Consider the following 24,886-nt stretch of genomic DNA (forward strand, 5'->3'; position numbering starts at 1 on the left):
TAAGCCTAGCGGGGAAAACTCTTTACCAAAAGCGTAACAAACAGCAACATCTTACCTTCTGATTGGCACACACAACCTGACGACATGTCAAACACTAAAGCTTCCTGAAACCCAAAAAAACATGATGTGTCCCCCAAATAGCAGTGCCGAGCCAGCACACAGCTGGACCACCTCAACTAATTAGCTGCTCAAATGACGCCATGTGCTCTGAGCACTACACAAACTTTTAACCAAATAACCCGTAGGACGAGCCCCCATTTGTTATGACCCGGCTCAAAAGGCCACAACAAAAAGGAGACACCATGTTGACGGTTAACAAACTATGTTTATTTAGGACAAACAAATCAAATTAAGTCAAAACCAGTAAAGTATGAGGTGTGGATGTCAGTGGTATCAGTAATGTAAATGCAGGGTGAGGATTGTATGGACATGTATGTGTGTGAGAGTGTTGAAGAGCACAAAGTAAAGCAACTGAAGAACCTCATAGTATACTTAACAAAACCGGAGTGCCTGCAGGGAAAAGCAGAGAGCCCAGACAGGAGCAGAGGGGCTTTAAAATAGCTGCAGAGCACCAGACCCAGGTGCCCTGAGTTACTGCAATCAATGCAGCACATACAGACCAGCCACACCCTCTCTACTGATGGACCCACAGGGGCATCACACTACTTCATACTTTTTCTACATTTTGTACGCAAATGTTGAACTTTTATATTTATTTTACAGATTTAAATACAACCCATTCATACCAAGTGCAATATTAAAGTGATGAACACATACATTCAATATTTTAATAATAAATATTTGGTGTATAAATGGGCCATTCTGCATAATGAGTACTTTTACTTTTGGTACTTACAGTATAGTACATTTTGTTACCAATATTTGTTTTACTTTATTTAGAATGTAGTACAGTACTTTTACCTAAGTAATGAATCTGAGTACTCCTTCCACCTCTACTTGTCAACAATGAAAGACAGAGAGAAAGCCCAATAATGCATTGAGTCCACACTTTAACCACAACTGTTGATATAGCCTTTAGAAACGGAGGCTCCAGGATACATAAAGACAGAGTTCAATGCTTCTGTTGTATGCAACGGAACAACCTGACAAGGAGGGCAGACATACAGTATGAACTAGTTATATAGTTTGATAATAGATAAATAAACTATCAAATAAGATGACATTTTTGATTGTTTTACTCTCCTTTCGTCTGAACAACGTGTCCAAATCAGAATAAAGTGAATTGCCAATTAAGTTACAGATAACAAATACATTAAATTAAACTATTGAGAAGAATAATAAAACAAATATGTACAAAAGGAAAGTTGCAGAGTGCAGGTTGTGCAAAACGTATAATAGGGGTGTGTGCAAAAGTCATATCAAAACCACCACACATTAAAATAACACATACAAATCAAGTCATCATTAAGTTAATAGTTTAATCATAGTGAGAAACACAAGAACACATTATTTGAGTTTACTTGCTTTTCTTGCACATTGTTGGCATTCATCAACATATTGTGCACATACTGCACAATAAACCAAAGCAATGTCTGTTATGTCATAGGTCTAATACAGTGTAATAATGTAAAAGCTTATCGAGCCGAATGATGTAGGTTATTTTGTCAAATCACAAGCCTGCTTTGTTCCAACTAGGCGGAAAGAGGATCAGGTCTGCAATGTAACCCTACTGGAATTAAAGTCTAAGTGTCAGCAGCCAGAATGTCCATTATCTTCACATTGATTTGGGGTTGCAAGCCGGTTTTAAGTAACATGTACATACCTCAGCTCAGTAGACAGTCTGAAGTACACCTAAGAATTCCAGGCTTCCAAAATCATCAGTATCTCCTTTTGAACGATAGCTGGAAGCACGCTACAACTGTTTAAATTGCCACTTACACAGTGAATATGTCCCAAGGAAAAATATGACTTTATTAATCCTGCTGTGTCAAATGAGCTGTGGATTGCCCTGAGAAAAAGACCAGGATTTTACTTTAATCTTCAACCATTAAACAGGACAAACCCGCTTGGATGTAAAAAAAAGTATCCAGCCCACAAATGAGAAGACAAACACAAGACTGTCATCTGAGCTGAGAAGGCAAACAATGCCTAACTTCAAACAGAACCACACCAGCTTCGTCTACAGGCTATGCTGACATTTTGTGCACTCAATTGTTTGGTGGCCATCTATACACCTATGGTACCGGACTCTATGAAAATTAGCCAACACTTTTATGTCATTTATCGGGTTGCATATACGTCAATCCTGAGCCAATAAACACAGCTTTGTCCGTAGGGCTCTCCTTGTGACACTTGTGGTTGAACACTTTACAAAAAACACAACTGACAACACACAGGGCCGCTGTGCTTTAGCATAATTGGGAGCAGCGGTAATACCAGTAGTTGTTTGCGGTAGTAGTGGTGGTGGTATTGGTACCTTGTTAAATGGGGCAGTAGTGGGGTCTGTGCATTATACAGGCAGGGACAATGTTGCTAGGGGGCTGTCCTTTCTCTTCATGATTAGTCAACTATTTTGAAGGTTTGGTTTTAGTTGACTAAAGCATTTTGTCCATTACTAATTTGTGTATGTTATTATGCTGAATGACTTATTTACAAGAGACATATGAGCAAGATTTAAAGTGAAGATTTAGCAAAAAATGTTTGCAGATGAACTCAAGTTTTTCAGATAATGTCTTTAGTTGAGAAGAGTCCTAGTTTCTGAGGAGAGATTTTGCTGTTGCATTTTAGCAGCTTACACACCAAACTGACACCAAAGAACACGTCCCGACGGAACGTCGCCTCACGTCACCTCACGTCTCTAGCGTCTTGGCCCCCAGGAAGTGCGCCGGACTCTGTGCCCAATATTCGTTGTGTCCAAACGGCGGTACTGCAACTTCCGTATCAGTCCGTGATGTCACCCGGCCCAAAACAACTCTTTCCCATTGACTAACATAGGGAAAGAGACGTCTGTAAATCTGTGGGTGCTCGGGGGGCGGGGCTTAAGAGGTGCATGCTCTGCTCTGGCAGCCCGGCATGACGGGTAATCGGTGACGTTTCGCTCTCTCAAAAGTTGGGCCATTTTGACGTCATGCGCCAATGAGCAGCTTTCATAAGAAAGGACAAGACCCCGCCTCCCACGCTGTATCCAGTTCTTATTATACATCCATGAACATATTTAACTCTATATTAGATTCTGTTGGTTTCTGTCAGAGTGTAAATAAACCAACCCACTGTTATAATCACACTCTCGACCTTGTTCTGACTTATGGTATTGAAATTGAGCAACTATTAGTCGAACCGCATAATCCTGCTTTATCCGACCATTTTAGTAACTTTTGAAGTACTGTTACTAGACTACAAAGCATTAGTCAAAAGCTCTTGCAGCAGAAACCTATCTGTTAGTGCTATAGCCACATTTAAGGAAGAGATTCAACCAATACTTAACTCGATAGCATGTCTGCGTGTAGGGGAGGAAACTTATACAAAATGTACACCACCCCAAATTGATCATGTTGTTGATAGTGCTACAGATGCGCTGCGAATAAAATTAGATTCTGTTGCTCCTTTGAAAAAGAAGAAAATAAAACAACATAGATTAGCTCCATGGCATAATGCCGAAACCCGCAAAATAAAGCAAAAGTCTAGACAACTTGAAAGGATATGGCGTTCCACTAAACTTGAAGAATCTCGTTTAATTTGGCATATTACTCTCAATGAATATAAGAAAGCACTGCGTAAAGCGAGAGCAGCCTACTACTCTTCATTAATAGATGAGAATAAGAATAATGCAAGATTTCTTTTCAGCACTGTAGCCAGGCTGACAGAGAGCCACAGCTCGATTGAGCCTTCTATTCCCTTAGCACTCAGTAGTAATGATTTTATGTGCTTTTTTAACGATAAAATTGTTACTCTTAGAAACAAAATTAATGACCTCTTGCCTTCGACCAGTATAGTGTTATCAACAGCTCCCGGAATCGTAAGTTCTAATATTACACTAGATAGTAAACTAGAATGCTTTTCAGCCATTAACCTTGAACAATTACATTCAATGATTCTCTCTTCTAAACCATCAACGTGTATGTTAGACCCAATTCCAACTAAGCTGTTGAAGGAAGTTTTTCCATTAATTAGCACTTCTTTATTAAATATTATGAATATGTCTTTATTATCAGGCTATGTTCCACAATCATTCAAAGTAGCAGTGATAAAACCGCTTCTTAAAAAGCACAACCTCGATCCAGAGGTTTTAGCCAACTATAGACCTATTTCTAATCTTCCGTTCCTCTCAAAAATTCTTGAGAAAGCGGTCGCAAAACAGTTGTGTGATTACTTAAAAAACAATGATTTATTTGAAGATTTTCAGTCTGGCTTTAGAACACATCATAGCACAGAGACAGCTCTGGTTAAAGTCACAAATGATATTCTAATAGCCTCAGACAAGGGACTTGTCTCTATTCTTGTTTTGCTCGATCTTAGTGCTGCATTTGATACTATCGACCATGATATCCTATTGCAAAGACTAGAGCACTTAGTTGGCATACAGGGAACTGCTTTAGGCTGGTTCAGGTCCTATCTATCTGAACGCTCTCAGTTTGTACGTGTTAACGATGAATCTTCCACGCAAACCAAAGTTAGCCATGGAGTGCCACAGGGCTCAGTGCTCGGACCTATTTTGTTCACATTGTGATGCTTCCGTTAGGCAATATTATAAGGAATCATTCTGTAAACTTTCATTGTTATGCGGATGATACTCAACTATATTTATCAATCAAGCCTGATGAAATTAATCATCTAAATAAAATTCAAGACTGCCTTAAGGACTTAAAAACGTGGATGACCTTAAACTTTTTGATGTTAAACACGACCAAAACTGAAGTTATTGTACTTGGCCCGAAGAATCTACGAAACAAATTATCTAAAGACATACTAACTATGGATGGCATTAATTTGGCCTCCAGTGAGACTGTAAGGAATCTTGGTGTTATATTTGATCAGGATTTATCCTTTAACGCCCACATAAAATCAATTTCAAGGACCGCCTACTTCCATCTACGTAACATTGCAAAAATCAGGCATATCTTGCCTCAAAACGATGCAGAGAAACTAGTCCATGCATTTGTTACTTCTAGGCTGGATTATTGTAACTCTTTATTATCAGGGAGTACCAAGAAGTCAATCAAGTCGCTTCAGCTGATTCAAAATGCTGCGGCTCGTGTACTAACCAGAGTTAGGAAAAGGGACCACATTACTCCTGTTCTGGCTGCCTTACACTGGCTCCCTATAGAACACAGGATAGAATTTAAAATTCTTCTTCTCGCCTACAAAGCCCTTAATGGGCAGGCGCCATCTTACCTTAAAGAACTCATTATACCCTACTGTCCTACTAGGGCATTGCGTTCCAAGAATGCAGGGTTGTTGGTTGTTCCTAGAATCTTTAAAAGTACAATGGGAGCCAGAGCCTTTTCTTATCAAGCTCCACATTTGTGGAATCAGCTTCCAGTTTGTGTTCGGGCGGCAGACACCCTATCCGTTTTTAAGAGTGCGCTTAAGACCTTCCTTTTTGATAAAGCTTATAGTTAGGGCTGATTAGATTCAGCCCCTAGTTTTGCTGATATAGGCTTAGTTTGTCGGGGGACATCTTACTTCTTCCTTCTCTCTGTCTATACCCGTGTACACTCATGTTCCGATTAACCCAGCTTCCCCAAATGTCTTTCTTTTTGGTGTCTATATACGCTGGGATCCGGAGTCATGGATGATCCTGCGGTCCTGTGTCCTGGATCGTGAGCGCTGGATCTTGAGTCGTGGCTGTGGTCCTGGATCTTAGGTCCTGGATGGATATCCTCGTGGATTCATCTTCCTAATATACACACATGCATTTCCAAACATTTGGACTACCTATGTTGCAAATGTATTATCTTTTCAATTTACACACGGCATCTATTGCACGTCTGTCCGTCCTGGGAGAGGGATCCCTCCTCTGTTGCTCTCCCTGAGGTTTCTCCCATTTTTCCCTTTAAACTGGGTTTTCTTTGGAAGTTTTTCCTTGTACGATGTGAGGGTCTAAGGACAGAGGGTGTCGTATTGTCATACTGATATTCTGTACACACTGTGAAGACCACTGAGACAAATGTAACATTTGTGATATTGGGCTATATAAATAAACATTGATTGATTGATTGATGAACACACCGCAAAGACTTCAGCCGACGGCCAAGTTGCACGTACGAACAGCGCATGCGTGAGTGGCAATAACTCTCCTTACCAGCAGGCGGCGGTAGTGTGTATTCGTCATTCAAAAGAGGCAACAACCGGAAGACAGACTGCGTGATACACCGAGAGAAGAAGAACAGACTGCGTGATATAAACAAACAACAAATAGCGTGTGCGTTCCATTTTCACTCTACAACGAGAAGTATGGGCTCAGAACAGTCTCATAATACACACAGAAGGATTCACACTTGTATTTCATGATCCACACTTGTGTTTTTCAATGCACACACAAATGTGTTCCGTTTCATATACCGTACTTTTCGGACTATAAAGCGCACCTGCATACAAGCCGCAGCAGCTAAATTGTCCGTCTGTCTTGCTCTCGTTCTGTCTCTCGGTTCCACTTTTACTTTGGCGCACTACCTGTCTCACTCTTTTCCGGCCTCCAGCTTTTCCTGCTGGAGCCCGCCGCTTAAAGGTGGCGGGCGCGGACCGGTCATAGAGCCCATAGGGTTAAAGGTGGTTAATTTTACCTGTAAAATCCATAGATTTAGGAGGTTCCCTAGTGGCCGTTAGCTGTAGGGAAAAAGTCGCGGCTTATAGTCCGAAAAGTACGGTACATGTAAATAAAATCCAAATACAGAAAAAAGTCTTACGTATTTTTGATCCACACATATTTGTTTTCCGTTTAAAACCTCTGAACCTGCAAACACAAACCGCTTTCTGTGCACGGATCGCTGTGCATTCGTGTGTGGGTTTTTTGAAACTCCCCTGACTGTCAGCCGATTCGTACTTGTAATTTTTTCTCTCTATAGCCAATCAGATGTCTCCTCAATTCTAAGTCAATCACATGAGTGCGCCCCCACGTGGGTAGATTTCTTGCGTTCATGACGTAGCGCTTCATGTACGCATTTTGCGCAGTCCGGAGCTGACAGGTCAATGGAGCCTGCCTGCCTGCAGGCGCTAATGTCAGGACACCTCCACTCTCAGTACAGCGCCACTTTCCGAACAGGAAATGCACGCAAATACAAGCCTTTATATTATTAAGGTACAGCGCCACTTCCCGAACCATTGATGAATGCTTGTGTGTACAAAAACGGCAGGCAAAACCGTTTTAAATGTGTGTTTCCTGTATGGCGAATACAGCTGCTTTATTTATGTCTGTATGAGTTGTGAGTGTGGAGGGAGCAGATACAGGTTAGCTTAGCCTAATCGATCAGTGCACTACGAAGCCAGTGCTAGACAGTGAACTGTCAACAGGGGGAGCCCCGCCGGTCATTATCGGCTCTTAATAGTTTGATCGGTGCTCTCTATAAAGGCCGATCAGGAGAGCTGGATCTGATCGACATGGACATAAACGCGAGTGAAGTGTAACCGGATGCGAGAGAGAGAGATCAGATCAGCTGCTGAGTTTAATGGAGACACCCAGCTCTGCATAATCACCTGATGCTCCGCCCTCTGTTTAGCGAGCTGACCGGACAGCGCAAAATGCGTATATGAAGCGCTATGTCATGAACACAATAAATCATACCCTCGTGGGGGCGCGCTCATGTGATTGGCTTAGAATGAAGGAGACATCTGATTGGCTATAGATAGTAGTGTTGTCACGATACCAACATTTTGGTTTCGATACCAAGTCAAGAATTCCGATTCTTTTTCGATACTTTTCTTAAAAAAAGGGAAACAGTTTTAAATGTAATTATTGTGCTTTATTTCACACCATAACCATAACACCAACTTTTAAACAATGAGAACAATAAACAAAATAAATGACAATAATTCATATTAAATAAAATGAAGCATCATCTCAAAAAACTTTTTTTATATTTTTTTTATATTTTATTAACATATATATATATATATATATACAGTAATAGAAATAATTATTGACAAAATGTATATTGCAGATGTTAGCCACATTGGTAAGATAGCCATATTAGACAGTTATCATTGCCATTAATTGCCTCGTCAAACTACGAAAACGTTCGTTTGTCACAAAATAAATGACACTTATTTGACTTAGATTTGAGGGCATGGGCTTGAGCATGATGTAATTATGTTATCTATCACAGGGGTTCCCAACCCCCGGTCGCGGCCCGGTGTTACTGCCGGGCCGCGAAATAGCTGTGAGTTTATCGTAATATTTGCAGAATTATAAATATATAAAATAGGTTATCATAATATTTTTTTCAAAAAGTGTTTAATGTTCGCACCTATAGCCTACCAGTCATATTATTTCATCCAGTAGCCTAGTTAATCTTTCACCAGATAACCGTTGAAAATGGCTTTTATGATGTTCCGAGGGATTCGGCGGCTGGTCTCAGCCTCTTGTGCGCACGAGAAAGTTACAGGTGCGCCAAGTAGGAAGAAGAGCGCACAGGAGACAACCGTTTAATTGCAGACTGTTATGTTTACGTGGGGAAATGGCAGTGCATACATTATTTGAGATATATTTCAAACTCGGACTTCACTGTGTTTACCTTCATCAGAACAGCGAGTGACTGCAGGCTGCTACGTGTTAACCACACACACACACACACACACACACACACACAACCACACACACACACCGAACTGCCCGATTACTCCCCCTTTTATTAGTTTTATGAAGGAGATGTCCAGTCACCAAGGCGCATGATGTGTGCGCGCCAGGGTTTCCGTTAGCCGGTAATTACCGGTTTTTAGCTGGTAAAATTTATAAAAAACCGGTAAATTCAAAACCTGACGGTCAAAATGTCTGGTAATAATTAGGGAGGCTGCGATCGATCGGCCGCCGGTCATTATCGGCCGATATTCACTCTTAATAGTTTGATCGGTGCTCTCTATAAAGGCCGATCAGGAGAGCTGGATCTGATCGATATGGACATAAACGCGAGTGAAGTGTAACCGGAGCGAGAGAGAGATCAGATCAGCTGCTGAGTCTGACCGAGACACGCAGCTCTGCAGGATCACCTGAAGCCCCGCCCTCTGTTTAGCGAGCTGCATGAGAAACTGACCTGCTGTCAGGAGAGAGAGAGGGAGGGAGAGGATCCGTTTCTCCCGTGTTATTATTCAAAGTTGATGTAAACTTCTGAATAATGTACGTTATCTACTACAAGTAGTTTGTTTGAATGTAATAATTATGTTGTTTGTTGTTTGTGGAATCATTTATTGAAAAATGAATCTGAATTCTTCGATCTGTTACGATTATAAACTGAAGCAATATAAAAATGAGCCCGTGAATTGAGTTTTAAACTGAAGCATATCTGCTCATAGTCCGATAATTACCTGCTAACGGAAACTCTGCTACACAACTATTATTATTATTATTGAAATATGACCGGTAAGTTTCAAATTAGTCCGGTAAAATAAATTCTGCCCGGACATTTGACCGACGAGAAAAAATCCTAGCGGAAACCCTGGTGCGCGCGTGTGTGTGTTTTGCTCAGCGTTTGTCTGTCCGACACCGGCATTTGTTTTCAAATGACCATGAACAGTAATTTACACACATCTGGCTAATTCCATAGGTATCCTATATGCGGGTGTTCCCAAAATAAATTAGTTTAATCTTAATCTCGATGTAGTGCTAAATGCTGTCGGACGTGCGCCGGAACGAACGTCACTATCATAATATCTTCTGAAAACAAATGACACACACACACACACACACACACACACACACACACACACACACACACACACACACACACACACACACACACACACACACACACACACACACACACACACACACACACACACACACACACACACACACACACACACACACACACACACACACACACACACACACACACACACACACACACACACACACACACACACACACACACACACACACACACACACACACACACACACACACACACACACACACACACACCTCGTTTTCCCATCACTGGATTATCCGTAAATCATACATACAAAACCGAAACGTTGATTTATCTGTTTTGGTTTAAAAACTGAATAACGTCGGTTTTCCGTGTTTCCGAAAAACGACACCGGTTCTTTTTTAAACGTTAATATGTTTTGGATGCATTGTTCTACTTGTTCAGGCTGTTACATAGGCTACAATTAGCCTCTGTTGCTACCTGCTGGTGAGTAAATATTAAAATCAGTTAAAATTGACAACCGGTTCACGATATTTTTTTTTAATGTAGCCTATCTGCCGGTCCTTGGCACAATAAAGGTTGGGAACCGTTAATCTATCACATTCGCTAACCTGTTTGTCTTTATATTATTTAAACAGCTCTGGATGCCGGTCGGCGGGTGCTTAGCCAAGTCTGATGTGTTGGCTCCCTTGGTTTGCAGGGATCTAAAACATGTCTCACAGACAGGCCTCGTGGTGTCCGTAGGCTTGCCCTCACTGTCAGAGATATAGCTCAAATACTTCCAAATTTCGCTTCTGGCGTCTTTTTTGTCAACAAGCCGAGGCTCAGCGGCAGTTGCACTCCCACTTGCAGCCATGCTTCTCGTTTTCTCACATGCTCTGGCAGCTAGCGCGTGGCCGCGTGCACGAGAGAGGGGAGGGACTTAGAGCGTGCTTGAGAGGGAGGGACTGCAGGCACGGCTGCAGTGCAGGGAATGGAAGCAGAGCGCTGAACACACACGGCTCTTATTATTAAAACGGCGCTTTCTCACCGGAGTACTTTTCCCGGTCATTCTTAAAGTACCGATACTAATGAAACGGCGGAATCGTACCGTTTTTAACGGCAGAGTATCGCGGTACCTTTCAAGTATCGGTACACCGTGCAACACTAATAGATAGAAACAATTACAAGTACGAATCGGGTGAGCGTCAGGGGAGTCTCAAAAAACCCACAAACGAATGCACAGCGATCCATGCACAGAAAGCTGTTTGCAGGTGCAGAGGTTTTAAATGGAAAACAAATATGTGTGGATCACAAATACATATGTAAAACTTTTTTCTGTATTTGGATTTTATTTACATGTATATGAAACGGAACACATTTGTGTGTGCATTGAAAAACACAAGTGTGGATCCGTAAATACAAGTGTGAATCCTTTTGCGGATCATGAAATAAAAGTGTGAATCCTTCTGTGTGTATTATGAGACTGTTCTGAGCCCATAGAGAAGCTCTTGGGATTTCCCGAACCTGTGTCGAGAGCTGGAGTTAAATGAAATCTCAGATTTGCCTTCTTAATAGTTTGTTTGGGTCCCTCACTTCCGTTTCGCTTCTCATGCACTGTTTCGCTAAGCTAACAGCCATTTGACCGACGACCTTTGGCCGACATGTTGAATCGGGCGGCGGAAGGTGTCGGCTCGGCCGAAAAGTCACAACGGTACGGTACACACCAATCTGAGTAGGGCGACCCGACGCTCATCGATGCCAATAATCAGCTCGGTGTGTAAGAGGCTTAAATGTCATTCCTCACGTACTGTAGTGAGAGAACCTCAAATGACATTTCAGGGTTTCCCACACATAGTGGGCCGCCCAGGTATATTTCGCGACCCATTACGTTTTTTTTTTTTAAAAGTATTGTGAACGCAACGCTGCACAAATGTGGGTCTGCCTCACACAGGGATGACTGGCTGTCTACATCAAGGCTTCTCAATTCTCTCATTTCCCCTCCTCAATTCCTCGGTCCTCCGGTAGTGACCCGAAAATGGATTTCAGCGTGCCATGTTGAAGGACATCTAATTTCTCTAAATGCACATCGAGGACCGAGCATCGAGGAGGCTCTCTGGAGGAGCTATAATCGAGGATACACTGATGGTTCCTCCACGGCTCCTTCATGGATGTATTTCCGGCAACAGTGATGTTTCAAAGAGTCGTGACGCACGGCCGGACTTATCTCAGCCAATGACAGCTCTGCATGCATCCCCTGGATATTACTTTATTAACTGCTTTCATCGCGACGCGATGTTTCCAGTGAGAACAGCTGTGAGGTCCGTGCAGAAAGCAGAGCAGTGTGTAAATATCACTCAGTATAACACTTATTTGTATGCTTTAGTTTAGTAGGGGATATCCAGTCTCTGATTGTGTTCTCATACTTGTTTGATTCTGAAATTGTATATATTTATATAAATATGTGTGTGTGTGTATATTAGTGCTGGGGGGAAACGATTATTTCGAAAACGATTAATCGGGCGATTATTTGATCGATTAGTCGACTAATCTAACGATTATTTTTCTGTTGTTCAATTCATAAAAAACGTAATGTAAAAAAACGTAATGTAAACATTTTTTTTTCACGATACTGTGTCTCAGGGGATCTTAATATTTAACAAACTATTAATGTGTTATACCAGATTAACGGAAATAATCTCAGCTAACTGACGATACAAACTATGTTTACCAAAACAAAACACAAGTCTCATAAGAAGCATCTAAATGACCCATGAGCGAAAAATGCTAACGGACATTGGCACAGAACTCAAGATAAAAGTACCCTTATTACTTATCGTAGCTGCACATACAAGATATCCGATTAAAGCTGAGACTCCACAGATTATGTAGGTATATAGTATCATCACTGAGTGATCCGGACTCGCGACTAGGGATGTCCCGATCACCTTTTTTTGCTCCCGATCCGATTCCGATCATTTGATTTTGACAATCTGCCGATACCGATTTTTCCCGATCCGATCTTTATGCAATGCATTAAGAGAAAAAAAAAAGGTAACAGATAACGGCTGGTCATCCAACGCGATGAATTCAGCTATTCAGTTATTTTTTGGCCTTTTCACTGTTCTGGGGCAGTTTCTCTTTCCTTTTAAAAGTCTCTGAAAGTGTCGGTTGCTTCAGTGCCGTTACCTGAGTGGCCGCTGTGTACTCGCCGTGTTGTTGTTGGTGTTTGTTTCTCAGGTAGCGTATTAGATTGGTCGAGTTGAACGTAGCTCTGTTCTTTCCACCACGCGGAACCTCTGCCTTGCAAACATTGCATCTGGCTGTTACACTGCGTTCGCTTTCAATTTTATAATACTTCCAAACTCCTGACATTTTCTCTGTCCCGACTCCCGAGTCACCAGCTGAACGTAGCCTCTCGTTAGCTTACTGCTACTATTAGACACTGCGCCCACTCTGTTGCCAGATTTCAGAGAAATAAGCAACCAGGTCTGAAAACAAGCCCAAAGGAAGCAACACATACATGATGTTGTGTAATTTTGAACCAAAACTAAGTCCTCAGGATGACTTTAAGACGTGAACATGGTCATTTTTGTTTTGTAACATTAAATTAAAAAAAATTATAAAAAAAAAAAAAATCCCGATCCCCGATTTTTTTCTCCCGATCCCCGATTTTTTGAAAATCACGTGATCGGATCGGGACATCTCTACTCGCGACAGGGGAAGCAAATACAGTCATCACAACACGTACCTTTACAGAGCTTCTAGGGAGATCGTCTCACCACCGTAGCTGTCAATCTGATCAAAAGACGTGTTCAATGGCATTAAAACGAGAAAAAACGCGGCTGAATCGGTTAATCCATAGGTTTTTAACGTCTATGTATAAAAAAAATATTGAATTTATAATCCATAATTCCATTTTTATGTAAAAATCGGAGAGCAAATGCTAGCTACTAATGGTAGCCACCACAGCTAGCTGCCGCTTTAAATGTTCCAACATAGCCGTTGTGCTTGTGTGATATGCCAACTCCATTTGGCAAAGACTGCAAATGACAATATCTTTGCGTTTTGGACTAACTTTAAAATATTCCCATGCTTTTGAAGACCTAGGGCGAGATGTTTTCGTTTGAGGGCTTCGTGCGCAATCCTGTGAGGAGGAGTTGGTAGCCGTTTCAGTCTCCATTGTGTTTGAAGTGCGATTGCGAACGGCTTGTTGCTTTGTTTACACACCCACGTGTGTGTAGCGACGCGTCGACGCGGAAATATGTCGTCGACGATATTTTGAAGTCGACGCGTCGCTCCAGCACTAGTGTATATGTCCGCATATGTAGCCTGTTATTGTCTCATTATACCGCACTGTGAATGAATTAAAAGTAAATATATAAGTCGTCATGAACACATCTGTCCATCAGACAGAGGGCTGCTGTGCCTCCTGTCATCATTAATGGACGTCTCTTTAAAATGACCGCTCAGAGGAGAGGAGTTCTCATTTCTCTAAACGCCAGCTGCTTCCCCTCCTCTCTCCTCGGTTCCCCTCCTCGACTCCTCCGCTCGCATCTCCTGTGGGCGGGACTAAGACACGAGGAGGGGAGTCGAGGAGGGGAAATTAGAGAATTGAGAAGCCTTCCATGATGTGGCCTGCCGACATGGCCACTGTCATACAGATCATAAATCAAAGCCCTTGATTGGTCTCTGTGTCATTCAAGCTCGGGATAACTACAGCTCAGGTGAGGTTAAGGACTCTGAGTGTTTAGATAGTTAACTTAGTCTAAGTTATCAGTGGGTCTCAAACACATATTTCCATTTGAGCGGTAGTGATTAGTCAAATGCATGAATAAAAAAAATAAAAGTTAACTAGGTGAAAAAAGGTAAGATACACTTTTAAAACTTGTTGAGAGCTAAAACTAGTCTTTGCTGCTGCCTCAAAGAGGAGCAGGGGGAGATGAGGGAGAGGAGGAGACTGGAGAGGCTGATTCAGGAGCCCAGACACACTCACAACTATAAATAAACAAGTTTCAGTGTTTCTTCATACTGGATATGGTATGTTATTGGTTTGGTTATGGCCATGATTTTATGATTATTGAAATGTATACAGTTATGTTTCATATAGGTGTTCCCATAGATCTAGTCTCTTTATTTTCCCCTCAAAATGCACCAGATTGATGCATTTAACTCAAATTTCAAAAAATAATCTTACCGGGGGTGCATGCCCCCGGACCCCCCTTGAGGATTTGAGGTTCACTCCCCCTTAAAATCACAAGGACAGGTTCCTAATAGGGATGTCCCGATCACCTTTTTTTGCTCCCGATCCGATTCCGATCATTTGATTTTGACAATCTGCCGATACCGATTTTTTCCGATCTTTATGCAATGCATTAAGAGAAAAAAAAGGCAACAGATAACGGCTGGTCATCCAACGCGATGAATTCAGCTATCTTGGCTGTTATTGTTGGCCTTTTCACTGTTCTGGGGCAGTTTCTCTTTCCGTTTAAAAGTCTCTGAAAGTGTCGGTTGTTTCAGTGCCGTTACCTGAGTGGCCGCTGTGTACTCGTCGTGTTGTTGTTGTTGGTGCTTGTTTCTCAGGTAGCGTATTAGATTGGTCGTGTTGAACGTAGCTCTGTTCTTTCCACCACGCGGAACCTCCGCCTTGCAAACACCTGGCTGTTACACTGCCTTCGCTTTCAATTTTATAATACTTCCAAACTCCTGACATTTTCTCTGTCCCGACTCCCGAGTCACCAGCTGGACGTAGCCTCTCGTTAGCTTACTGCTACTATTAGACACTGCGCCCACTCTGTTGCCAGATTTCAGAGAAATAAGCAACCAGGTCTATGAAAACAAGCCCAAAGAAAGCAACACATACATGATGTTGTGTAATTTTAAACCAAAACTAAGTCCTCGGGATGACTTTAAGACGTTAACATGGTCATGGCACAAAGAAAAACTTGTAGTGGCCTGGCTGGGTGTATAATTTCCGGTGTTGTGTCAAATTATGCACCCCCACCGTGAAATGCACCCTGTGTCACGGGAACGTGCATTTCTAAATGAAACGTTTAGACCTTAAAACGAAGTAAACGTCCAGGTATTTTTGTAATGGTAATTTTCAGACTGAGTCGTTTAGTGGTAGCTCATATAGTCTTGATTCTTGTGGTTAAACTTTTCGCTCCGTATTTTGATGGTAGTGGTGTCGAATCCTGGATTTTGCATTCATTCGTCACTTCTTTTTCAGTTATCTTTTTATTTAAAAGTGGAACTATCATGCTATATTTGAACAATATATTGTAGGGCCATACCTATATAAAGTATATAAATATAGTTGTTTTTTTTTCAAAATACCAAACAGATCCTGCATTTTAGCCATGCCTCATTTCGCTCTATTTGCTCTTTCCAGCCCTGTCTTTGCAGGGGCTGATTCTGTGACATAGCTTTAATGCAAATGAGCTGCAGCTGACCACGCCCCCCTGCAGGAGAGGGGAGCTTGCTTTGAGAGCAGCTGCTGAGCTGTCAGAAGAGGGGGCGAAAAAGAGATCTCCGTCCTCCGTGTTTTATTCTTATATATGATTTTATAGTCATTATTCATTTGTTTTAAAGCTCAATAAATAACAAAGAAGACCTTTGACCGGCACTTTTCTAATTTTGTCCGGAAGATTTCAACTTTAACGGACATGTTGACCGGCGGAAAAAAATCGAACTGAAACTCTGCCGCACGGACCCCACAACATGGTGGCACAACACCGATGTTGTGTCAAATTATGCACCCCTTGAAACGGGAACGCGCATTTGAATGTATAGTCCGCTATTCTATGTTGTCTTTTTGATGGTTGGGTTGTCGAATCCTGGATTTTGCATTCATTCGTCACTTAGTTTTCAGTTAATTTATTTAATATATGTTTTTATTTAATTGTGTAGTCCTGTCTGTATACTTTTGCTTGTGCTTTACAATGTATTGTTTATTTTTACATCAAGTGCTTGAGGGTGGGATTAATATAATATAATTAATATTTTTTATTTTGGGTGGTGCTTTTTATGAACAGCCTGGTTGCCACGATATGCACCCCTTGCTATCTCTGACAATAAACGTGTCACATGAAACGTGTTCCATTTATTGGTACTAGTCCTACAACTATACCCTCCAAAGTGCTTGAGGATGGGATTAATAGAAGCATCTTTTTTTGGGGGGGTGTTTTTTATGGCAGGCCAGGGGGTGCATTTCACGACGGGGGTGCATAATTTGACACAACATCGGCCTGACTTATTGTCTGGGTCCGGCCCTGGCTGTACCTGTTCGCTCTGCCATCGCGTGAAGGGTCACCTCACCTTACTTTTACTTGAGTAACATTTTGATTACAGGACTTGTACTTGTAACAGAGTATCCCTACACTCTGGTACTTCTATTTTTACTTAAGTACAAGATCTGAGTACTTCTCCCACCTCTGCTAGAAGGGGATTATGTTGGCTTGCCATAGTGGGAAAATCACCATTACAGTCCTAGCTTTTTAACATTGATCCAGCATGCACAACACCCAGACGTCATTATTAATGTAATTAAATACACCTGTGCTTTTCCTACTGTGAAGTTCAAGTAGTAGCTGTTAGTGTTAGAAGCTACATTGCTATTGGAGTTTGTTTCACTAAGCAAAAGTATCCTACGACAAATGAATATGAGTTTGTAGCGGATTATTCTGTAAATGGTTGTTACTTTATAACCCGTCGGTCAACATTTATCAGCTCATAGAGACACGTTAACGTCCCCGCCTTTATTGGCTCAATGTTACCTTTTAGCTTAGCAAACACAGCTGTTTAGCTGCAGTCTGCCCTCGGGATAGAGGGACAGCATTCAAACACTTACCACGCCTATCCATCCTCTGGTCACGATGGCAGCTTCCACATGACCTCCTCTCTCACTACCCCCGGCGGAACGACGGACTGTCTTCTGACCGAGCAGAAAAGCTGCTTCTTTCAAAACATTTTCGCAATCTCAGTTACAGACTGATGCCTTCTACGGGAAGTCGCGTAGTCCAAAATAGTCACAAGCGTGTCTGTCTGCGGTCAACGCAGCCCCTACTTGTTTTGCGGTACATATATTGTATCAGATGTATTAGCCTACTTTCGAACCGTAGTGATTTCTAAATCCCCATATATCTCTTTATAACGAAATATATAATATACCCCGTTATAAAATGTAAAAATCCGTGAGATGAGTGGTTTTGCCAATTATAGCCCACACATTTCCATTAGAACTGTGAAAATTAACGGAAAACCAATTATTGCTTTTTATAAGGCAGCCTTTATAAAGGCTTTCGGCTGGTGTTTATTTTTCACGATTCAAAAGAACATGTATTACATTTCCATAATGATCTTTAATGAACACATAATTATTTACAGTACATTTTTCATGCTTAGAATAAATACAACAGAGCTTAGTATTTCCACTTTGCAGTCAAATAGCAGAAATGTGGTCCAACATGTTGCAACCTTCCAACATATTTGGCTGAACTGTCCTTTGCAGAACCCTTTTCACACACATTCCTGTCTTGGTCTGCCTTATCACCTCACCCTTACACATATCCACAAACTCATGTTTTACAGACTCATGAAAGTGATACATATGTGCTAATGTAGGCAAAATATAACGGGGTGGGTCCTTATCATCGTCTTAGCTTATTTTAATGTTTTGTCAGTGATTCTCAGGCCCGCTGGATGTTGATTTGTTCATAAAGCTACTGCTTTCTTCTCTTTGTAGGTCGCCATCATTTTCTTGATCTCTGCAATGGCCTTTCCTGGGTTGAGACCCTGCAGAGCAGTGAGTAAAACAGACAGTGAGAAACTAAAAGTCTATTAACCTTGCGAGAGAGTGTGTGTGTGTCAGTGTTTTTTTTAGTACCTTTGGACACGTCTTAGTGCAGTTCATGATAGTATGGCAGCGGTAGAGAGAGAAAGGGTCCTGAAGTTTAGACAGACGCTCCTCAGTGAACTCATCACGGGAGTCAATCATCCACCGGTATGCCTGTTGGATAATAACACACATTTTCATCTGTTTGCTCCATCATGAAACATTTTTGCACTGATTTTTTAAATATAAAACATAGACTACATAATAAGTGCATGATTTCAGAGGGCAATGCTCAATGTTAAAGAACCCCTATTCTTCTTTTTTGCTTTTTGGGGGTTTCCCCTTTCCTGTAGTGTGTAATAGTCTTTGTGCATGTTAATAGTGTCTAAAGGCTCAAATCCCAAAGTTCCCTATAGGTGATTAAAATAAAAATTCTTTGTGGATGTATAGTCATTCGCTTTTTTATCTGTCAAACCTCTAAAACCTGTCAATGTTCAAATAAAACAAACTGTCCATACTACATATCTATCACAAAAATCTTGACAAGGGTGTTGGACAAGGAGTCGCATGATAGGATTCCTTTTAAACTCATGACCACTTGCCACGTGCTTTTGTTCTGGCACCCCCCTCAGGTTTAGCTTCACATTTTCTGCCTCCCTAGTGGAAACGATCTAGCAACATTTTCACTCTCTGGTTAGTATTGAGCATAACAGGCTCACAGTCACAAGGTCCCTAGTATGGACTTAAATTCCTGTTACATTAATTATTTGAAATAACAACAAGCATCTCATAAGCAAATATGATGACCCACCTGCATTAGGACAGCAGGTCCCAGGTATTTGTCTCCGTTCCACCAGTAGCTGGGACAGCTGGTGCTGCAGCAGGCGCAGAGGATGCACTCATACAGGCCGTCCTGTTGGGGTATGAAGAAAGTTATCACGCAGGCAAACTACAATCACTAAAAGTGTGATAATGCTAAATATTTTCAGGAGTAATGAATCGAACATTGGACCTTACAGTAAGAATGGTTTATTTACCAGTTTTTGCCTGTCCTCCACTGACTGGTAATACTGCTCCTTCCCTTCTTGTGCTTCATCTTTCTTCTTCAGGTAGGGCTCGATGGATTTGTACTGTGCGTAGAAGTTGCTCATATCCTGGTGGAAATCACAAGAGGGAGAACTTGCTCAAACAGCCAATTAATTATATATATGATTTTATTATTCCTTTATTTCAATTCTTGCTACTTTCACAGCACTTTGAAATATAGCCATGGTTATAATGTTCCCATCTTGCAGTACTTACAGGCACCAGATCTTTGACCACATACATGTGTGGCAGCGGGTAGATTTTGGTCGGTTTGCTGGTGTTGGTGTCAATTTTGTTAAGGCATGCCAGAGTGTTGCCTCCATTTATGTTCATGGCACATGAACCGCAGATACCTGAAAGGATACACAATCACCAAGACTCAATCACTGAACTAAATCCAAGTCCCCTAAAAGAATACACTGAGCTTTTTTGATTAATTAATTGATAGAACGCTTACAAAGTAGCACAACCTCAACATAAACTGAGGAAATATTATGCTCTGGACTGGAAAAGGGATTATATAAAATAAATTAATACACATACGTTTCAGCTTTTTTTCAGTTGTCAACCTTTTAAATGTTACTGTGTCATTGTAGAAATGCTCCTTTTCTTCTCTTTTTGGTGGTTATATTGTCATATCATCATATGTGCTTGTTATGTGTATTATTTTTGCCTGTATAGCGACAGCAGGAAACAAACAAAGTCGCTGAGGCCGGGCCTGTTTGATATTGTGTGACACGCTACAAAAAAGTACTTGCTGAAATCAAAAACTCGGTTGCAAAATAATATGGTTTAATGAAAACTGGGATGATCAACTTATTCTCCTTGGACATGTACATCGTTATATTAATCGAAGCAATCATTTCAACTTGCGGTCAACAGAAAAGTACAACGGCCCTGTGTCACCCTCTCTTCCACACACACCTCACACAGGTGAACAGGATTATAATGAGTGCTGCCCATATCCATGTGACCCAAGCTAACCAATCAATAGAGATAAAACAAATATCTTATATAAAAACATAAAAGATTACTAAACACGTAATAACATTTTCAAAAAACTCTTGAAACCGACAAGAAAAAAATAAACAATATCAGTGGCACTCATTTACATCAGGCACAAAGTTAAATTAAATCTGATATATTTGGTTGTATTTTAATAAATTATGTTTATGTTTTTTTGTTGTTTTTGTCCTTTAATTGAGTAGAGTTTTTGTTTTAAAGCTTGTGGCTTCTTGACCTATCTAATTCAGTCTTATTTGTGTACACATAAATATTAACAATATAATTATAAAGATATATCTAATTTGTTTTTTGTTTTAATCTTTGGAAATTGTTTACATTATTATGTGCAAGCTCTTTTTCAATTTGTGACTTACCTTCACGGCAGGAGCGTCTGAATGTGAGTGTGGGGTCAATCTCATTCTTGATCTTAATGAGGGCATCCAGAACCATTGGACCACAGCTAGAACAGAAGAAGCAGGTCAATGGAATTGATCACATAAAGATTAAAAGACTTGACAATTATCATGGAATTACAACTCACCTGTTGAGATCTATGTCATATGTCTGCATTCGTGGTTTGTTGCCAGCAGAGTCTGGGTCCCAGCGGTAAATCTGGAACTTCTTGATCCTGGGTTCAGGGGCCGGGGCCGAGGCCGTCTGAGCATGCCGTACCATCTGTAAAATAAGCAAAGAGAGGCTGTATAAATCAAAGAGATATTTCAAATGGAATATACTGCATGATTTCTAGTACTTAAAATAAAATAAATAGCTGTGCAAGCAAGTGTTATGTACAAAGGCCCACGTCATAATGTGACCGAGCTGCTGTTTACATGAACTAAAGGCTAAAATAAGACCTGGTAATTCTATCCTGTAATACAAGAGGATACATGTTACTGAAACCTATACAAACAACTACAAAACGTACACTTTATTTGCATTATACAATCCTAAACATTACCAATGAGTGCTTTTAAGTAGGAAACTAACATAATAAAGCAAAAGTAACATATAACAAAAAACCACCACAAAAATATAAAAAGTAGTTTTAATGAAAGCCTTTAAAACCACATCATGAATTATACATTTATTATAGATCTTGTAAAATGTTAAAACTACAATTACAATCTTTAAGACACCCTTTCAAATAAACCAAAAATAATAGAGTATTTCATGTTTTAGCTAGTTATTCTGTTTACACAATGTGCATTACAAAGGGAAGAGTCTCCCCCTAGTGGTAGTATGGCTGAACTTCTACGACAGTGTTACATCACTTTGCAGTCTTTGGTTACCTAACTGAATTTTTAAGGACAATGAAAGATGGAGTTCAGCCCAATAACTTAAATATTTCTTTAAAAAGTTGAGTAGTAAAGAAATCTGTGTTTCCTAACTACTATAAACCTTTAGATTTGATATATTATATAACCCTGAAAGATGGAAATGTGAGGGAGGGGTTGTACAAAGGCTCAGCTCACTAACAATGAACAGGTTAACTACTCATTTAATATAATGATAATGAAACGTGGACTGCTTAATGTAAATACTACACGAATAATTGACACAGAAAAGCCAATAGTATTACTAACATTTACACACCTAGCCAGGAAGAGCAGGGTGGGTTGTTACATGTCGTTGTATTACAAAACTAGCATTACACAGTTTGGGGTGATTCGCTGTTGCTTAGCATACACCTAGCTGTCAATAAATCCACACCAACACCTATTTGCTAACATACACACTTCTAAAAGTAGCCCATGAGGCATTTCTGCTTTAATAAGTATGTCCTTGATGAATTTAATAACGATATTCTGTACTCACCACCACCATGCCAGAGTTCCTAATGGCCAAAACATTTCGACTCAAGACCAAACTAACCACCGACATCTTTAAGTATATATTTGTTGTTTACTGTAAAAACTCTACAGAGCAGACAGGACAGTTCAGTTTTGTCTCAACTAGACTCTACGTAAGCATAAGCCCCGCCCTCTATGTGAGTCCACGTTACGTGACGTTTACAATGATTGTTGCCTTCACGGACTCCCACCGAGCTCTTTCATCCTGCTGTCAGACCACACACTTGTACGCAGATATTAACGTTGCAACTGTATAGTACAAACGAGCCTCAAACTTGATTATGACAAGTCATGTTTCATTATAAAAACAATGATAAATGCACATGCTTCACTTATTTGTTTCGTAAATGTAGGCTTAACTCGTGAATAGACTATACATCCGACAGCACTTGAATGCACCATTGTGTATGAGCCTCACATTGCTACAAACCAGGGTCAGTTATGTACCCATGATAGCACATACATACAGTGTTATACAGGTCAGCTGCAAAATATTACATATATACAGGTTTATGATAATAATGATTCTTATTTGACTTTGCCAATATCTTCTGAGGGTTCTTCTTTTAGGTAAAAATATGTTGATTTAAAAAGTTGTTTCTACCCTTTTCTGAATTTGTTGCATTATTAAATATATTTTAATATTGTACATTTTTGTAATTAATTTTCTATTTGTATTGATATTTCATTTTTAAGCCATCTCAATAAAGTTTACATTTAAATCATGCAAGCATTGTTACTTAACCCTTCTCTTGCGTTAGGTCATACCCCCCTTCCCATGCTATTTTCGGTCAAAATTGACCGGTGTGTTTTGCACAGTGATATCTCTAGAATCCCTTATCCAATTTTGATGGTTGACATCTCATTTGAACAGTCAAAGCAAGTAGAATCAAGGGATGACAGACAGAATGACACCAGGGGTGAATTTCATATTCTTTTTGGCAGTAAGTTCAAAGATAGTGCTTATTTTACATTACTGTATAAAAATGCTTGCCATGTAGGCTGTGTTTACTGTAGATAGAAATGATTTAGTTAGTGTTGTAGCTGAGATTCTTCCCGTTCCAACGATGTATGGGATTTGATACAAGCTAGCCAGTGTTTCATGTCATGGTCCGGACCCACCGGTGTGCCCATCAAGTTCAGCCTTCACTGTAATGAATATAAAATAAGACACTGATACTGTTTTCTTCAATGAACATTTATTGAAAGAGAAATATACCATAACAGAACATGTGTGTTCACTCACATAATTGGCAATGCAAAATTGTGGAATGTCACCTCAGGCTCCTCTCCCTCAGGGGCCTCTATCTCAGGGGCCTCTCCTTCATGTGCCTCTTCCTGCATGGTCTGTTGTAGGCTCATAGTCTGGATCGCTGTTGTCTTCCATTTCTGAGACATCTTCCTCTATCTCCTCTTCATCTGGTTCAATCTCCTCTTCATCTGGTTCAAAAATGTGTCCAGAGCCCCTCGTACAGAAAATCGCCTAATCGGTAGGTCGCCTGCTCATTGTGTCAAGGCACAAATATAACTGCTTGAGAGCCAGTAAGGAAGGCGTATTTAGCACGAGAAAGTGAGAGATTTGTGTTTCTCGAGGGGCACAGTCTAGCTCGCACCTGTGAGAAGGTATGATACATTGTATCATACAGCGCGAGAAAGGGAGAAGTTCCCGTAACGTGTGTGTATATAGATGTTTTCCATCTGCAGGATGAACATAATACACTCATACTCATTCATTTCTATGGCGGTCAAATCTGACCGAAAACGTCAAGGGTGTTTCACTGTTGAATAAATCACTCAAAATTCAATGCAAGTGGTGATCATCAAGTGTATATGTTCAGAGGCCTAGTGTGGAGGATAACATAAGGTATTGAGGCAATTGGATGAAAAACACACAATATTTATGATTAAAATAAAAGTCATTCGGTCACTTTTGACCCGAAACGCAAGAGAAGGGTTAATATGTCCTTCATCCATCCACTTTGTATACATGTTACATAACAGTAAGCTGTTACTGATTTACCACTTATGTTTCGTCTGAAATAATATTTACAGTCCTTTCTAGAGCCCCTATCGTTTGTTAGGAATAGGGCACTCTGCGTTATTGAAGTATATGTCCATGTCATGTATGCAGTAAATGTTACGACTGCCAATCTGTTCTCATTCAATATGCATGACATTACCGGTAAAGAGATGTACACAATACACTATTCAGGTGGTAATAAATGTGAAGGTCGGGGGAAAGACTTAAATTACTTATGTAGATTGTAATTTTATTAATGACACATGGTCAATAAAATGTAACAGTCATGACT

General features: G+C 40.5%; 2 protein-coding genes across 2 annotated transcripts in view; both read right to left on the reverse strand.

Annotated features, from left to right (window-relative positions):
• Positions 1-17,797, reverse strand: part of atp13a2 (ATPase cation transporting 13A2) — a 39,483-nt gene extending 21,686 nt beyond the window's left edge. The window contains exon 1 of the mRNA XM_034087474.1: positions 17,650-17,797. Within this exon, the coding sequence (XP_033943365.1) occupies positions 17,650-17,662 (13 nt within the window). The 5' untranslated portion in view covers positions 17,663-17,797. The remainder of the gene's footprint in view (positions 1-17,649) is intronic.
• Positions 17,798-18,140: 343 nt separating this feature from the next.
• LOC117449607 (succinate dehydrogenase [ubiquinone] iron-sulfur subunit, mitochondrial-like) lies at positions 18,141-22,718 on the reverse strand. The gene is made up of 8 exons (XM_034087382.2): positions 22,540-22,718; positions 21,266-21,399; positions 21,099-21,184; positions 19,936-20,072; positions 19,671-19,787; positions 19,445-19,546; positions 18,685-18,807; positions 18,141-18,593 (listed from the first exon to the last, which is right to left on the reverse strand). Exons 1-8 carry the CDS (start codon positions 22,603-22,605, stop codon positions 18,513-18,515), a joined length of 846 nt encoding a protein of 281 aa, XP_033943273.1. The 5' UTR covers positions 22,606-22,718; the 3' UTR covers positions 18,141-18,512.
• Between the last annotated feature and the right edge of the window lie 2,168 nt (positions 22,719-24,886).

The sequence above is a fragment of the Pseudochaenichthys georgianus genome, chromosome 7 (assembly GCF_902827115.2).
Source record: "Pseudochaenichthys georgianus chromosome 7, fPseGeo1.2, whole genome shotgun sequence".
NCBI classification, from domain to species: Eukaryota; Metazoa; Chordata; class Actinopteri; order Perciformes; family Channichthyidae; genus Pseudochaenichthys; species Pseudochaenichthys georgianus.

Bases quoted from the DNA above. Each gene is read 5' to 3' on its own strand.
- LOC117449607 (XM_034087382.2), bottom strand. From the start codon at position 22,605: ATGTCGGTGGTTAGTTTGGTCTTGAGTCGAAATGTTTTGGCCATTAGG. The intron at 21,400-22,539 runs GTGAGTACAGAA...CTTATTTTACAG, and splicing joins GGAACTCTGGCATGGTGGTG to ATGGTACGGCATGCTCAGAC. The intron at 19,788-19,935 runs GTAAGTACTGCA...GATTTCCACCAG, and splicing joins TGGTCAAAGATCTGGTGCCT to GATATGAGCAACTTCTACGC.